The sequence below is a fragment of the Oncorhynchus masou genome, chromosome 15 (assembly GCF_036934945.1).
Source record: "Oncorhynchus masou masou isolate Uvic2021 chromosome 15, UVic_Omas_1.1, whole genome shotgun sequence".
In the NCBI taxonomy this organism is placed as follows: domain Eukaryota; kingdom Metazoa; phylum Chordata; class Actinopteri; order Salmoniformes; family Salmonidae; genus Oncorhynchus; species Oncorhynchus masou.
The window spans coordinates 47,056,640-47,074,007 of NC_088226.1; the positions used below are offsets into that span (position 1 = coordinate 47,056,640).

A 17,368-nucleotide genomic window follows, 5' to 3' on the forward strand; every position below is an offset into this window, starting at 1 on the left:
GTCGAATTTATGCAGACCGAGATTGAGCCAACTGTAAATTGAGTTATGCATGCCGAGGATTTTCCTTCTATATTTTGACAGTCAGGCATGAGCGGAGCACGCTATGCAGTATTGTAGGGCGAGCCCTGTCTGGCTACCTAGCCATCATCATCGCAATATTTGATGGCGCTAACTTGTGTTCTAGCTTACGAAGCCAGCGAACTAACGTTACTATCCTTCTTCACCCTTACCTCGCTCTCCACCACATCGTGGTATGCGGGAGGTGGGTCGAACCCTCCAGTCCCGGTCCGCCCACTGGACTCCCCGTCTCCACTCGGGCCTGGGGCAGGGCCACTCTCCATCGGCTCATATCCATACCCAAGACCGGGGCTTTCGTTGGTCAGGAGCGCAACAGCCTCGTTGATGTCGTTCTTCGCCAGGCGTAGCGCCTTGCGTATCGCCACTGCATCTGGGAAACCCATGCAGAGGAGAGTTGTCATATGTTGTTCCTCTTCTGTCTCCATGGTTAAGTTTTGTGTCTCAGGCTAGCTACAAACGGGATGTAAAACAGCACAGCCCTGTAGAGGTGCATGGCGCCATGTTTACAATCACGCAGGCTGTCACGATGGTTCACTGGATACTTCCTGCGTAGAACGTCAGCACCCTGACCCACCCATATGAACCGAAGAGAGGACTGAGGATCCCCTTTATTTTACCCCAAAACCTCGAACATTAGGCTGACTAGTTAGCTCTGCAAACACGAACATTATGTTTCACACTGATTCGAAGTGTTCATAATGCAACACGACTACAGACAAAACACTCGACCTCAATTCACTCGAACAATGACAAAACAATATAAATATAAAACTATCAATCAATATGAATACGAAAAATATCAATGAATTGTGTTATTGTTTGTGTGATGATGGTTAGTTGTGACAACCACACGACGTAGCAAGCACCTGTCAAGTAAAAGGGTGTAGCTCGAATTCAGAAGAGGGGGAATAATTCATTTTTATAATTTTATTGAACCTTTTATAAATAAATAAATATCGAACCTTTATTTATTAAGTCAGTTAAGAACAAATTCGTATTTACAATGACGGCCTACCAAAAGGCCTTCTGCGGGGACGGGGCTGGGATTAAACATGACAAAATTAATTAAAAATATAGGACAAATCACTATATAAAGAGGGACCGAAGACAACAACATAGCATAGCTGCAACACATGAAAACACAACATGACAACAACATGGTACAAACATTATTGGCCACAGACAACAGCACAAAGGGCAAAAAGGTAGAGATAACAATAAATGTCACGTGAAACGCTATCATGTGACTGGCGGAAAGGCAAAATGGCGGCCACGGGAGAGGAGGCTGCTGCGATGGATAGCATCTCCAGAGTACCCCCTGTCTATCCTACCGTCCTCAGCCTGGGAGGGAGCTCCGATTCCCGGGGAGAGCCAAGCAAGACTGCTGCTGACAGCCAGGTTGTGCCCGTGGCGCCCAAGAAGCCTACCAGCAGCAGTGAGTGGTGCTTGCTAGCTTCCAATTCCAGCTAACCGTAGCAGGTCGACAAACACAAATGGGCCAATGGAGACGCCCTTGCTGCAAATTGATGCGCTATTTTAGTTATTGAGTGCAAAAATATTAACAATTTGTTTGTTGTTTACTCTGGCCATATTCTGCTATGAGACTGGTGTTAGTACCTTAAGGGCCGGCTCTAGCCTTCTGGGGACCCTAAAACATGATGCCATGTTAATTATACAGTATTTGAGTGAGAGTGACTCACAAAATCAATGGGGGTCCCATGGAGGTTAGTGCCCCTGGGCGGTATTTGTCCATGATAACTAACATAGCAATCTAAAAATTGTTACCTGACATGGCTAATTGAGTGACTGTCTGACTGACAAAACAAGAGAAACTGCTGATGTAACATCCACATGTTGAACTTGCACCTTGTGTATTCTAACTCTAAACATTAAGTTGAGACTCCAACTGAGTTAATATATACACTACATGACCAAATGTATGTCGACACCTGCTCGTTGAACATATCATTCCAAAATCATGGGCATTAATATGGAGTTGGTCCCCCCCTTTGCTGCTGTAACAGCCTCCACTCTTCTGGGAAAGCTTTCCACTAGATGTTGGAACATTGCTGTGGGGACTAGCTTCCATTAAGCAAGCGTTGCAACCCGAGGACAGACGATTTCTATGCGCTTCAGCACTCGGTCATCCCGTTCTGTGAGCATGTGAGGCCTACCGCTTCGTGGCTGAGCCGTTGTTGCTCCTAGATGTTTTAACTTCACTATAACAGCACTTACAGTTGACCAGGGCAGCTGGAACAGAGCAGATATTTTATGAACTGACTGAAAGATGGCATCCTGAGCTCATCAGTACGGGGATTTCACTGCCAATGTGTGTTTATGGAGATTGCATGGCTGTGTCCTTGATTTTATAGACGTGTCAGCACATATGTGGCTGAAATAGGCAAATCTGCTAATTGGAAGGGGTGTCCACATACTTTTATGTGTGTGTGTACGGTACCAGTCAAGTTTGGACACACCTACTCATTCAAGGTTTATTTTTACTATTTTCTACATTGTAGAATAATAGTGAAGACATCAAAACTATGAAATAACACACATGGAGTCATGTAGTAACCAAAAAAGTGTTAAACAAGTCAATATGTTTTAGAATCTTCAAAGTATCCACCTTTTGCCTTGATGACAACTTGGCACACTCTTGGCATTCTCTCAACCAGCTTCACCTGGAAGGAGTTCCCACATGCTGAGCACTTGATGGCTGCTTTTTCTTCACTCTGCGGTCCAACTCATCTCAATTTGGTTAAGGTAAGGTGATTGTGGAGGCCAGGTCATCTGATGCAGCGCTCTCCTTCCTGGTCAAATAGCCCTTACATGGTCTGGAGGTGTGTTGGGTCATTGTCCTGTTGAAAAATAAATGACAGTCCCACTAAGCGCAAACCAGATGCGATGGTGTATCACTGCAGAATGCTGTGACGGCGTATCACTGCAGAACGCTGTGACGGCGTATCACTGCAGAACGCTGTGACGGCGTATCACTGCAGAACGCTGTGACGGCGTATCACTGCAGAACGCTGTGACGGCGTATCACTGCAGAACGCTGTGACGGCGTATCACTGCAGAACGCTGTGACGGCGTATCACTGCAGAACGCTGTGACGGCGTATCACTGCAGAACGCTGTGACGGCGTATCACTGCAGAACGCTGTGACGGCGTATCACTGCAGAACGCTGTGACGGCGTATCACTGCAGAACGCTGTGACGGCGTATCACTGCAGAATGCTGTGACGGCCATGCTTGTTAAATGTGCATTGAATTCTAAATAAATCACAGACTGTGTCACCAGCAAAGCACCATCACACCTCCTCCTCCATGCTTCACTGTTGGAACCACACATGCAGAGATCATCTGTTCACCTACTCTGCATCTCACAAAAACACAGCGGTTGTAACCAAAAATATAAGACTCATCAGACCAAAGGACAAATCTCCACCTGTCTAATGTCCATTGCTCGTGTTTCTTGGCCCAAGCAAGTCTCTTCTTATTGGTTTCCTTTAGTAGTGGTTTCTTTTAGAGGTCGACTGATTAATCGAAATGGCTGATTAATTAGGGCCGATTGCAAGTTTTCATAACAATCGGAAATCGGTATTTTTGGACACCGATTTGGCTGATTTTATACATTTTATTTTTTTATTTAAAAAAAATAAAGAATTTCACCTTTTATTTAACTAGGCAAGTCAGTTAAGAACACATTCTTATTGTCAATGACGGCCTAGGAATGGTGGGTTAACTGCCTTGCTCGGGCAGAACGACAGATTTTTACCTTGTCAGCTCGGGGATTCAATCTTACAACCTTACTGTGAACTCGTCCAACGCTCTAACCACCTGCCTCATTGCACTCCACGAGGAGCCTGCCTGTTACGCGAATAAAGTAAGAAGCCAAGGTAAGTTGCTAGCTAGCATTAAACTTTTCTTATAAAAAACAATCAATCAATCATAATCACTAGTTAACTACACATGGTTGATGATATTACTAGTTTATGTAGCGTGTCCTGCATTGCATATAATCGATGTGGTGCGCATTTGCGAAAAAGGACTCGTTGCTCCAACGTGTACCTAACCATAAACATCAATGCCTTTCTTAAAATCAATACGCAAGTATATATTTTTAAACTTGCATATTTAGTTAATATTGCCTGCTAACATTAATTTCTTTTAACTAGGGAAATTGTGTCACTTCTCTTGCGTTCTGTGCAACAGAGTCAGGGTATATGCAGCAGTTTGGGCCGCCTGGCTTGTTGCGAACTGTGTGAAGACTTTCTTCCTAAAAAAGACAGCCAACTTCGCCAAACGGGGGATGATTTAACAAAAGCGCACTTGCGAAAAAAGCACAATCGTTGCACGGCTGTACCTAACCATAAACATCAATGCCTTTCTAAAAATCAATACACAGAAGTATATATGTTTAAACCTGCATATTTAGTTAAAAGAGATCCAGGTTAGCAGGCAATATTAACCAGGTGAAATTGTCTCTTCTCTTGAGTTCATTGCACGCAGAGTCAGAGTATATGCAACAGTTTGGGCCGCCTGGCTCGTTGCGAACTCATTTGCCAGAATTCTATGTAATTATGACATAACATTGAAGGTTGTACAATGTAACAGCAATATTTAGACCTAGGGATGCCACCCGTTGGTTAAAATATAGAACGGTTCCATATTTCCCTGAAAGAATAAATGTTTTGTTTTTGAAATGATAGTTTACGGATTCGACCATATTAATGACCTAAGGCTCTTATTTCTGTGTGTTATTATGTTATAATTAAGTTTATGATTTGATAGAGCAGTCTGACTTGAGTGATGTTAGGCAGCAGCAGGCTCGTAAGCATTCATTCAAACAGCGCTTTCGTGCGTTTTGCCAGCAGCTCTTTGCAATGCTTCAAGCATTGCGCTGTTTATGACTTCAAGCTTATCAACTCCCGAGATTAGGCTGGTGTAACCGATGTGAAATGGCTAGCTAGTTAGCGGGGTGCACGCTAATAGCTTTTCAAACATAACTTGCTCTGAGACAAGGGCTGCGGATTTTGTGGAGCGATGGGTAACGATGCTTCGAGGGTGGCTGTTGTCGATGTGTTCCTGGTTCGAGCCCAGGTAGGGGCGAGGAGAGGGACTTAAGCTATACTGTTACACTGGCAATACTAAAGTGCCTATAAGAACATGCAATAGTTAAAGGTATATGAAATACAAATGGTATAGAGAGAAATAGTCCTATAAATACTATATTAACTACAACCTAAAACCTCTTACCTTGGAATATTGAAGTCTCATGTTAAATGGAACCATCAGCCTTATATGTTCTCATGTTCTGAGCAAGGAACTTAAACGTTAGCTTTCTTACATGGCACATATTGCACTTTTACTTTCTTCTCCAACACTTAGTTTTTGCATTATTTAAACCAAATTGAACATGTTTCATTATTTATTTTAGGCTAAATTGATTTTATTGATGTATTATATTAAGTTAAAATAAGTGTTCATTCAGTATATTTGTAATTGTCATTATTACAAATACATATTAAAAAATCGTCCAATTAATCGGTATTGGCTTTTTTTGGGCCTCCAATAATCTGTATCGGCGTTGAAAGATTATAATCGGTCGACCTCTAGTTTCTTTGCAGCAATTCAACCATGAAGGCCTGATACACACAGTCTTCTCTGAACAATTGATGTTGAGATGTGTCTGTTACTTGAACTCTGGCACATTTATTTGGGCTGCAGTTTCTGAGGCTGGTAACTAATTAACTTATCCTCTACAGCAGAGGTAACTCTGGGTCTCACGAGAGCCAGTTTTGTCATTAGCTTGATGGTTTTTGAGACTGCACTTGAAGAAGCTTTCAAAGTTCTTGAAATGTTCAATATTGACTGACCTTCCTGTCTTAAAGAAATGGACTGTCGATTCACTTTGCTTATTTGAGCTGTTCTTGCCATAATATGGACGTGGTCTTTTACCAAATAAGGTTATCTTCTGTATACCACCCCATACCTTGTCACAACACAACTGATTGGCTCGAACACATTAAGAAGGCCAGAAATTCCACATTCACTTTTAACAAGGCACACCTGTTAATGGGAATGCATTTCAGGTGAGTACTTCATGAAGCTGATTGAGCGATTGCCAAGAGTGTGCAAAGCTGTCATCAAGGCAAAGGGAGGCTACTTTGAAGAATCTCAAATATAAAATATATTTAGATTTAACACTTTCTTTTCTCATTTTCTTTTTGGTTACTACATGATTCCATGGTTGTTCTTTAAAAGTCAGTTCCTCACCATCTTAAATAAGAATGCCCCTTTCAAAAAATGTAGAGTTAAGAACAAATATAGCCCTTGGTTCACTCCAGACCGGGCTGCCCTCGACCAGCACAAAATCATCCTGTGGCGTACTGCACTAGCATCGAATTGTCCATGCGATATGCAACTTTTCAGGGAAGTCAGGAACCAATACACACAGGAAAGCAAAGGCTAGCTTTTCCAAATTGAAATTTGCACCCTGTAGCTCTAACTCTAAAAGGTTGTGGGACACTGTGAAGTCCATGGAGAATAAGAGCACCTCCCAGCTGCCCACTGCACTGAGGCTAGGAAACACTGTCACTACCGATAAATCCACTATAATTGAGAATTTCAATAAGCATTTATCTACGGCTGGCCATGCTTTCCTCCTGGCTACCCCGGCCAACAGCTCCGCAGCTACTTGCCCAAGCCTCCCCAGCTTCTCCACACAAATTCAGATAACTGATGTTCTGAAAGAGTTGCAAATCCTGGACCTGTACAAATCAGCTGGGCTAGACAATCTGGACCCTCTCTTTCTAAAATTATCTGCTGCCATTGTCGCGAACCCCTATTACTAGTCTCTTCAACCTCTCTTTCGTATCGTCCAAGATTCCTAAAGATTGGAAAGCTGCCACGGTCAGCCCCCTCTTCAAAGGGGGTGATACTCTAGACCCAAACTGTTACAGCCCTATATCCATTCTGCCCTGCCTTTTCTAAAGTATTCGAAAGCCACGTTAACAAACAGATCACTGACCATTTTCAAATCCCATCGTACCTTCTACTCTGCAATCGGGTTTCCGAGCTGGTCACGGGTGCACCTCAGCCACGCTCAAGGTACTAAACAATATAATAACCACCATCGATAAAAGACAGTACTGTGCAGCCGTCTTCATCGACCTGGTTAAGGATTTCGACTCTGTCAATCACCACTGGGGAGGCAGGTAGCCTAGTAGTTAGAGCGTTGGACTAGTAACCAAAAGGTTGCAAGATCGAATCCCCGAGCTGACTAGGTAAAAATATTTTGTTCTGTCCCTGAACAAGGCAGTTAACCCACTGTTCCTAGGCCGTCATTGAAAATAAGAATTTGTTTTTAACTAGTTATTTAAAGGGAAACAGCCCTGGTTTCTCTAATGACTGCCTCGCCTGGTTCACTAACTACTTCTCAGATAGGTAAGTGTGTCAAATAGGAGGGCCTGTTGTCCGGACCTCTGGCAGTCTATGGGGGTACCACAGGGTTTACTTCTCGGGCCGACTCTTTTCTCTGTATATATCAATGATGACACTCTTGCTGCGGGTGATTCCTTGATCCACCTCTACGACACCATTCTGTATACATCTGGCCCTTTTTTGGACACTAACTCCAAACGAGCTTCAATGCCATACAACACTCCTTCCGTGGCCTCCAACTGCTCTTAAATGCTAGTAAAACTAAATGCATGCTCTTCAACCGACCGCTGCCCGCACCCGCCCGCCCGACGAGCATCACTACTCTGGACGATTCTGACTTAGAATATGTGGACAACAACAAATACCTAGGTGTCTGGCTAGACTGTAAACTCTCTTTCCAAACTGATATTAAACATCTCCAATCCAAAATTAAATGTAGAATTGTCTTCCTGTTTCGCAACAAAGTCTCCTTCACTCACGCTGCAAAGCATACCCTCATAAAATTGACTATCCTACCAATCCTCGACTTCGGCGATGTCATTTACAAAATAGCCTCCAACACTCTCAGCAAACTGCATCCAGTTATCACAGTGCAATCTGTTTTGTCACCGAAGCCCCAGAACTACCCACCACTGCGATCTGTATGCTCTCGTCGGCTGGCCTTTGCTACATATTCGTCTGCTAGGTAAAGCTCCGCCTTAACGCAGCTCACTGGTCACCATAGTAAAGCTCCAGCAGGTATATCTCACTGGTCATTCCCAAAGCCAACACCCCCTTTGGCCGCCTTTCCTTCCAGTTCTCTGCTGCCAATGACTTGAACAATTTGCAAAAATCGCTGAAGTTGGAGATATATACAGTTGAAGTCAGAAGTTTACATACACCTTAGCAAAATACATTTACACTCAGTTTTTCACAATTACTGACATTTTAATCCTAGTAAAAATTCCATGTCTTAGGTCAGTTAGAATCACCACTTTATTTTAAGAATGTGAAATGTCAGAAAAGTAGTAGAGAATTATTTATTTCAGCTTTTATTTCTTTTATCACATTCCCAGTGGGTCAGAAGTTTATATGCACTCAATTAGCATTTGGTAGCATTGCCTTTAAATTGTTTAACTTGGGTCAAACATTTCGGGTAGTCTTCCACAAGCTTCCCACAATAAGTTTGGTGAATTTTGGCCCATCCCTACTGACAGAGCTGGTGTAACTGAGTCAAGTTTGTAGGCCTCCTTGCTCGCACACACTTTTTCAGTTCTGCCCACACATTTTCTATAGGATTGAGGTCAGGGCTTCATGATGGCCACTCCAATACCTTGACTTTGTTTTCCTTAAGCTATTTTGCCACAACTTTGGAAGTATGCTTGGAGTCATTGTCCATTTGGAAGACCCATTTGCGACCAAGCTTTAACTTCCTGACTGATGTCTTGAGATGTTGCTTCAATATATCCACAGAATTTTCTTTCCTCATCATGCCATCTATTTTGTAAAGTGCACCAGCCCCTCCTGCAGCAAAGCAGCCCCACAGCATGATGCTGCCACCCCCGTGCTTCACGGTTGAGATGGTGTTCTTCGGCTTGCAAGCATCCCCCTTGGTCCTCCAAACATAACGATGGTCATTACGGCCGAACAGTTCTGTTTTTGTTTAATCAGACTAGAGGACATGTCTACAAAAAGTACAATCTTTGTCCTCGTGTGCAGTTAAACCTGTAGTCTTACTTTTTTTATGGTGCTTTTGGAGCAGTGGTTTCTTCTTTACTGAGCGGCCTTTCAGGTTATGTCGATATAGGACTTGTTTTACTGTGGATATAAATCCTTTTGTACCTGTTTCCTCCAGCATCTTCACAAGGTCATTTGCCTTTGTTATTGGATTGCTTTGCAGTTTTCTCACCAAAGGACATTCATCTTTAGGAGACAGAATGTGTCTCCTTCCTGAGCGGTATGATGGCTGCATGGTTCCATAGTGTTTATATTTGTGTACTATTGTTTGTATAGATGAACATGGTACCTTCAGGCATTTGGAAATTGCTCCCAAGGATGGACCAGACTTGTGAAGTTCTACAATTTATTTTCTGATGTCTTTGCTGATTTCTTTTGATTTTTCCATGATGTCAAGCAAAGAGGACCTGAGTTTGAAGGTAGGCCTTGAAATACACTGCTCCAAAAAATAAAGGGAACACTTAAACAACACAATGTAACTCCAAGTCAATCACACTTCTGTGAAATTAAACCGTCCACTTAGGAAGCAACACTGATTGACAATAAATGTCACATGCTCTTGTGCAAATGGAATAGACAACAGGTGGAATTTATAGGCAATTAGCAAGACATCCCCCAATAAAGGAGTGGTTCTGCAGGTGGTGATCACAGACCACTTCTCAGTTCCTATGCTTCCTGGCTGATGTTTTGGTCACTTTTGAATGCTGGCGGTGCTTTCACTCTAGTGGCAGCATGAGACAAAGTCTACAACCCACACAAGAGGCTCAGGTAGTGCAGCTCATCCAGGATGGCACATCATTGCGAGCTGTGGCAAGAAGGTTTGCTGTGTCTGTCAGCGTAGTGTCCAGAGCATGGAGGCGCTACCAGGAGACAGGCCAGTACATCAGGAGACGTGGAGGAGGCAGTAGGAGGGTAACAACCCATCAGCAGGACCGCTACCTGCGCCTTTGTGCAAGGAGGACCAGGAGGAGCACTGCCAGAGCCCTGCAAAATAACCTCCAGCAGGCCACAAATGTGCATGTGTCTGCTCAAACGGTCAGAAACCGACTCCATGAGGGTGGTATGAGGGACCGACGTCCACATCCACAGCTTACAGCCCAACACCGTGAAGGACGTTTGGCATTTGCCAGAGAACACCCAGATTGGCAAATTCGCCACTCCCGCGCTGTGCTCTTCACAGATGAAAGCAGGTTCACACTGAGCACGTGACAGACGTGACAGTCTGGAGACGCCGTGGAGAACGTTCTGCTGCCTGCAACATCCTCCAGTATGACCGGTTTGGCGGTGGGTCAGTCATGGTGTGGGGTGGCATTTCTTTGGGGGGCCGCACAGTCCTCTATGTGCTTGCCAGAGGTAGCCTGACTGCCATTAGGTACCGAGATGAGATCCTCAGACCACTTGTGAGAACATATGCTGGTGCGGTTGGCCCTGGGTTCCTCCTAATGCAAGACTATGCTCGACCTCATGTGGCTGAAGTGTGTCAGCAGTTCCTGCAAGAGGAAGTCATTGATGCTATGGACTGGCCCGCCCGTTCCCCAGACCTGAATCCAATTGAGCACATATGGGACATCATGTCTCGCTCCATCCACCAATTGCACCACAGACTGTCCAGGAGTTGGCGGATGCTTTAGTCCAGGTCTGGGAGGAGATCCCTCAGGAGACCATCCGCCACCTCATCAGGAGCATGCCCAGGCATTGTAGGGAGGTCATACAGGCACGTGGAGGCCACACACACTACTGAGCCTCATTTTGACTTGTTTTAAGGACATTACATCAAAGTTGGATCAGCCTGTAGTGTGGTTTTCCACTTTAATTTTGAGTGTGACTCCAAATCCAGACCTCCATGGGTTGATGAATTTGATTTCCATTGATAATCTTTGTGATTTTGTTGTCAGCACATTCAACTATGTAAAGAAAAAAGTATTTAATAAGAATATTTCATTCATTCAGATCTAGGATGTGTTATTTTAGTGTTCCCTTTATTTTTTTGAGCAGTGTACATTCACAGGTACACCTCCAATTGACTCAAGTTATGTCAATTAGCCTATCAGAAGCTTATAAAGCCATGACACAATTTTCTGGTATTTTCCAAGCTGTTTAAAGGCAGTCAACTTAGTGTATGTAAACTTCTGACCCAGTGGAATTGTGATACAGTGAATTATAAGTTAAATAGTCTACAAACAATTGTTGGAAAAATTACTTGTCATGCAAGAAGTAGGTGTCCTAACCGACTTGCCAAAACGATAGTTTGTTAACAAGAACTTTGTGGAGTGGTTGAAAATGAGTTTCAATGACTCCAACCTAAGTGTATGTAAACTTCTGACTTCAACTGAATCTCCCTCACTAACTTTAAGCATCAGCATACCGATCTCTGCAGCTGTACACAGCCCATCTGTAAATAGCCCATCCAACTACCTACTTCATCCCCACATTGTTTTTATTGACTTTTTTGCTCTTTTGCACACCAGTATTTCTACTTTGGTCAATCAAATGTATTTATTAAGCCCTTCTGTACAGAAATCCAGCCTAAAACACCAAACCGCAAGCAATGCAGGTGTAGAAGCACGGTGGCTCGGAAAAACTCCCTAGAAAGGCTAGAACCTAGGAAGAAACTTTGAGAGGAACCAGGCTATGAGGGTTGGCCAGTCCTCTTCTGGCTGTGCCGGGTGGAGATTATAACAGAACATGGCTAAGATGTTCAAATGTTCATAGATGACCAGCATGGTCAAATAATAATAATAATCACAGTAGTTGACGAGGGTGCAACAGGTCAGCACCTCAGGAGTAAATCACAGTTGGCTTTTCATACCCGATCATTCAGAGTATCTCTACCGCTCCTTCTGTCTCTAGAGAGTTGAAAACAGCAGGTCTGGGACAGGTAGCACATCTGGTGAACAGGTCAGGGTTCCATAGCTGCAGGCAGAACAGTTGAAACTGGAATAGCAGCACAGCCAGGTGGACTGGGGACAGCAAGGAGTTATCAGGCCAGGTAGTCCTAAGGCGTGGTCCTTGGGCTCAGAGAGAGAATTAGAGAGAGCATACTTAAATTCACACAGGACACCGGTTAAGACAGGAGCAATACTCCAGATATAACAGACTGACCCTAGCCCCACGACGCATAAATACTGGATGCTCTGACCGAGGATACACACGGACAGGGCCAAACAGGCAGGATATAACCCCACCCACTTTACCAAAGCACAGCCCCCACACCACTAGAGGGATATCTTCAACCACAAACGTATCATCCTGAGACGATGCAGTGTATAGCCCACAAAGATCTCCGCCACGGCACAACCCAAGGGGGGGTCGCCAACCCGGATACTTATCACTCCAGTGTTAACTTGCTAAATCTAAACTAGATGTTGAAACATTGCATTTGGGACTTGCTTCCATTCAGCCACAAGCACATTAGTGAGGTCTGGCACTGATATTGGGCGATTAGGACTGGCTCGTAGTCAGCGTTCCAATTCAGCCCAAAGGTGTTCGATGGGGTTGAGGTTAGGGCTCTGTGCAAGCCAGTCAAGTTCTTTGACACCGATCTCGTTAAACCAGTTCTGTATAGATCTTGCTTTGTGCACGGGGGGCACTGCCATGCATAAACAGGAAAGGGCCTTCCCCAATCTGTTGCCACAAAGTTGGCAGCACAGAATTGTCTAGAATGTCATTGTATACTGTAGTGTTAAGATTTCCCTTCACTGGAACTAAGGGGCCTAATCCGAAATATGAAAAACAGCCCCAGACCTCTCACACCAAACTTTACAGTTGACACTACATTGGGGCAGGTAGCATTCTCCTGGCATCTGCCAAACCCAGATTCATCTGTCTGACTGCCAGATGGTGAATTGTGATTCATCACTCCAGAGAATGCATTTCCACTGCTCCAGAGTCCAATAGCGGCGAGCTTGACATCACTACAGACGTCTCTTGGCATTGCGCATCTTAGGCTTGTTTGCGGCTGCTCGGCCATGGAAATCCATTTCATGAAGCTCTCGATGAACAGTTCTTGTGCTGATGTTGCTTCCAGAAACTGTTTGGAACTCTGTAGTGATTGTTGCAACTGAGGAAAGACTATTTTTACGTGTTTCAGCCCTCGGCGGTCCCGTTCTGTGAGCCTGTGTGGCCTACCACTTCACGGCTGAGCCGTTTTTTGTCCTAGTCATTTTCACTTCACAATAACACTTACAGTTGACCAGGGCAGAAATGTGACAAAATGACTTGGTGTAAAGTTGGCATCCTATGACTGTGCCACGTTGAAAGTCACTGAGCTCTTCGGTGAGGCCATTCTACTGCCAATGTTTGTCTATGGAGATTGCAGGGCTGTGTGCTTGTTTTTTATAAACCTGTCAGCAATGGGTGTGGCAAAAATAGCTCAATCCACTAATTTGTAGGGGTGTCCACATACTTTTTTATATATATATTTATGAGTATATACTGAACAAAAATATAAACGCAACATGCAACAATTTCAAAAAGTTTACAGAGTTACAGTTCATATAAGTAAATCAGACAATTGAAATAAATAAATAAATAAGCCCTAATCTATGGATTTGACATGACTGGGCAGGGGGGCAGCTCTGGGTGGGCATAGGCTCACCCACTGCGGAGCCATGCCCAGCCAATCAGAATGAGTTTTCCCAACAAGAGCTTTATTACAGACATAAATACTCCTCAGTTTCATCAGCTGTCCGGGTGGTTGGTCTCAGATAATCCCACAGGTGAAGAAGCCGGATGTGGAGGTCCTGGGCTGGCGTGGTCTGCAGTTGTGAGGCCGGTTGGACGTACTGCCAAATTTTCTAAAATGACGTTCGACGCAGCTTATGGTAGATAAATTAACATACAATTATCTGGCAACAGCTCTGGTGGAAATACCTGCAGTCAGCATGCCAATTACACGCTCCCTCAACTTGAGACATCTGTGGCATTGTGTTGTATGAAAAAACTGCCCATTTTAGAGTGGCCTTACTGTATATTGTCCGCAGCACAATGTGCACCTCTGTAATGATCATGCTGTTTAATTAGCATCTTGATAAGCCACACCTGTCAGGTGGACTAATTATCTGGGCAAAGGAAAAATGCTCACCAACAGGGATGTAAACAAATTTATGCACAAAATTTGAGTTTATTAAGAAACTGCTTATGCCTGGAGTCGGCCATGAGTACCTTTTTATTACATTAGAATGCAGTAGCTAATCCGACTATCACAGCATCATGCCAAGGGACTGGCAAATTGGTCCTACATCTGAGGTAGGAGCCAGCAGAATCCTCCAGAGTACGGATGATGGGATGTTTCTACAACATGTCAATGGTGTGTAACTCTGCTGTGTGTGTAGGTGACGGTGGGGTGGAGACTGCAGAGGAGGCTGTAGAACCAGACATCAATGAGCTCTGTACAGACATGTTCGATAAGATGGCGGTCTTCCTACAAGGAGAACTCACAGGTGTGCCTGTCTGTCTGTCAGTATTCCTGCATTTCTGTCTCCCCTGCCTGTCTCTGACTGTCTTCTGTCTCTCCCTCTATATGTCTATACAGCTGCATACTAGTATATGCTGAGTGTACAAAACATTAAGAACACCTTCCAAATATTGAGTTTTATTACACTTTATTACACTCTGTCATGTCTTCAGCATAACAACAATGTCATCTCCTGTTTCATGCTCCCCCGTTTCCCTCTTCTCCCAGGCACCTGTGAGGACTACCGTCTGCTGGAGAATATGAACAAGCTGACCAGTCTGAAGTACATGGAGATGAAAGACATCAGCATTAATATCAGCAGGAACCTGCAGGACCTCAACCTCAAGTGTATGTTTATTAGCCTTTCAAACGTGAGGGGGAAGCTTGCGACCCTTTATGAAAATGACGGGGGGTTTTACCTAAATTTAGCTGAAAAAGATATTGTTTTGTGTGTTACAGACGCCAGCCTCCAGCCCTATCTTGACCAGATAAACCAGATTGAGGAACAAGTGTCGTCTCTGGAGCAGGCTGCTTATAAACTGGACACCTACTCCAAGAAGCTTGGTAAGACAGAAACACACAGAGACAGTGTAGCATGCCTGTGGAAACACATACCGTAGCTTCATATTGCAGGTCTATATTTATACCAGGGCTGTAAGTGGAAAAGGGCCTACTGAGTTTGTGTGTAACCTTAACCCTCACAGACTAACTGGGGGAGAGAAGTGGTAGATAGAAATACATATCTGTTAGCTCGTTCACTATGGCTTCTCTATTAGAATCTGCTTGCAGTCTCTATAGCAGATGTGCTAAGAATAGCTGTGCTGCAGTGTTCAGCTCAACATTAAAGCCCCATGCAGTGTTTTTAATGTTGTTTTTTTAATCATCACAATATGTCTAATAAATCACTGTTTACTTAAACGACTCCTAAATATATATTAGCATAATTTATTACCCTGTTCCTCTTTTGGCCATTGAAATGCTCAGTCTGATCGTGTGGGCGTTATGAAAGAAGTTTGAAGATATTCACATACACAGCCCTGATTGGCTGATAGGATGATCTAGAGCCCACCTGCTTACCCTGATGAACGGTTTTTGGTCTTTTATAATCAAATCAGATTGTGACGTCATGATCTGGGCCGAAAACTCCATCCCACCTGAACAGGCTGTGTTATTTCGACCTCATAGTGTCATATTAAAAATGCACTGGCCCTTTAATGTTAGGAACAGCCTTATGGTGCCCTCTGCTGTTTAAGTTCACCTCTACACCCTGAGCTCCAACAGCAGAGAGCGCTAGCACACTGTCCCAAATGAACAGCTAAAAATGAACTTCCCTTGGCCACTACTCTTAAGTGTGTGTGTGAGACTGACTAACCTTCCTGCACAGTCAGTCAATCTGTCTGTCTCTCTGCAGAGGCCAAATTCAAGAAACTGGAGAAGCGATGATGAGGAGTAAATATTGAAGAAGATTATATGGAAAGGAGGAAGAGGGGTTGGAGGAGGCCTGAGGGGGTACTGGTCCTCCTTCTCCCCGTCTGTTAACCCTTTTGATCTGAGGAAGCAACACCCACATCTTTACAACACCAACCTTATATAGAGAGGTATGAGGTAGCCTGGGGTTGGTTGGAGGGATATCCCAGATGTTAGACCTAGTATTATCATTTTTGTTGGATCATTAAAGTTGCTTGTCGATGGGGCTTTGGGTAGTTTGAGTCCATATTCCTGTTAGCAACATTCCAGGCCGCTCTGTGTCGTCCTGTCACTATGACTATTTACTTCCTGGATTTAGTGAATTGACCCCTACCTTGGTGCACACTACCCTAGAATCAGCAACATCCTTCTAACCTTGAAGGTACACAGCTAAGAAGATGACAACCAAATTCACTTTTCTACTGATGGACTTTAGCTTCTTTAAATGTTTTCCTCTGCTGGCATCATGAACTGAATTCAAACCTTTTTTTATGATCTTTATAATACTTCTTTGCTTGTGTATACTAATGTCCCTTAAAAGAATTGACATACATGTTTGATAGCAGCATGTGTACAATGTATCTTCTAAGAACATTATCTAATAATAATAAATCTGTAAAGGAAACTGATGTGTTGTCATTTGGCCAGCAGATGGAAGCGGTACTCCATGTTCATAATGAAGTGTAGGCTGTGTATGTGAGACTAGGGTGTGATCTCCCAGACGACATTGTTGATTCACATTTCCACTGAAACATTCCCCCAGACCCCAACCAACCACACACACACAGACCCCCTCTGCACCCTAACTAACCACAAACCCTCTCATATCCAGAGCAACTTACAGGCGCAATTAGGGTTAATAGCCTTGCTCAAGGGCACATTGACAGATTTTTCACCTAGTCATCTCAGGGATTCGAACCAGTGAACTTTTGGTTACAGGCCCAGTTCTCCCTGTCTTTGTATTTTATCCCCTTTCCTTCTCTCCCTCTTTTGTCCTGGAGCAAAGCAAATCTGATATCATTGCCAGGGGCAATAGATTATCAGAGTGGATGCTGATATGGCCTCCTGCACTGCTCTCCTGTGTGTATGTAAGTGGCTGCATGGGGGTTGTGAGTTTGTGTGTGTGTGTGTGTGTTTGTTTGTAGGGGCTTAATCTAAAGCAGGTCTCTGTCGTTAGGCCAGTGAAGGCCCAGCTCATTATTCATA

At 43.9% G+C, this 17,368-nt stretch overlaps 2 protein-coding genes across 7 annotated transcripts in view; one reads left to right on the top strand and one right to left on the bottom strand.

The window, feature by feature from the left end:
- usp24 (ubiquitin specific peptidase 24) overlaps window positions 1-621 on the bottom strand; it is a 49,749-nt gene extending 49,128 nt beyond the window's left edge. For 5 of the 6 annotated variants that reach the window (XM_064989464.1, XM_064989460.1, XM_064989462.1 and 2 more), the window contains exon 1: window positions 231-621. In XM_064989464.1, the coding sequence (XP_064845536.1) occupies window positions 231-503 (273 nt within the window). In that variant the 5' untranslated portion in view covers window positions 504-621. The remainder of the gene's footprint in view (window positions 1-230) is intronic. The other variant, XM_064989463.1, reaches the window with a different exon arrangement.
- Window positions 622-1,331: 710 nt separating this feature from the next.
- On the top strand, window positions 1,332-16,787 carry bloc1s2 (biogenesis of lysosomal organelles complex-1, subunit 2). The gene is made up of 5 exons (XM_064989467.1): window positions 1,332-1,513; window positions 14,574-14,681; window positions 14,924-15,043; window positions 15,155-15,259; window positions 16,107-16,787. Exons 1-5 carry the CDS (start codon window positions 1,342-1,344, stop codon window positions 16,136-16,138), a joined length of 537 nt encoding a protein of 178 aa, XP_064845539.1. The 5' UTR covers window positions 1,332-1,341; the 3' UTR covers window positions 16,139-16,787.
- The last annotated feature ends 581 nt before the right edge of the window (window positions 16,788-17,368 follow it).

Excerpts from the sequence above, each read along its gene's own strand:
- bloc1s2 (XM_064989467.1), top strand. The coding sequence starts at position 1,342 with ATGGCGGCCACGGGAGAGGAGGCTGCTGCGATGGATAGCATCTCCAGA. Across the intron at positions 15,044-15,154 it reads GCAGGACCTCAACCTCAAGT|ACGCCAGCCTCCAGCCCTAT; the intron begins GTATGTTTATTA and ends TGTGTGTTACAG. Across the intron at positions 15,260-16,106 it reads CACCTACTCCAAGAAGCTTG|AGGCCAAATTCAAGAAACTG; the intron begins GTAAGACAGAAA and ends GTCTCTCTGCAG.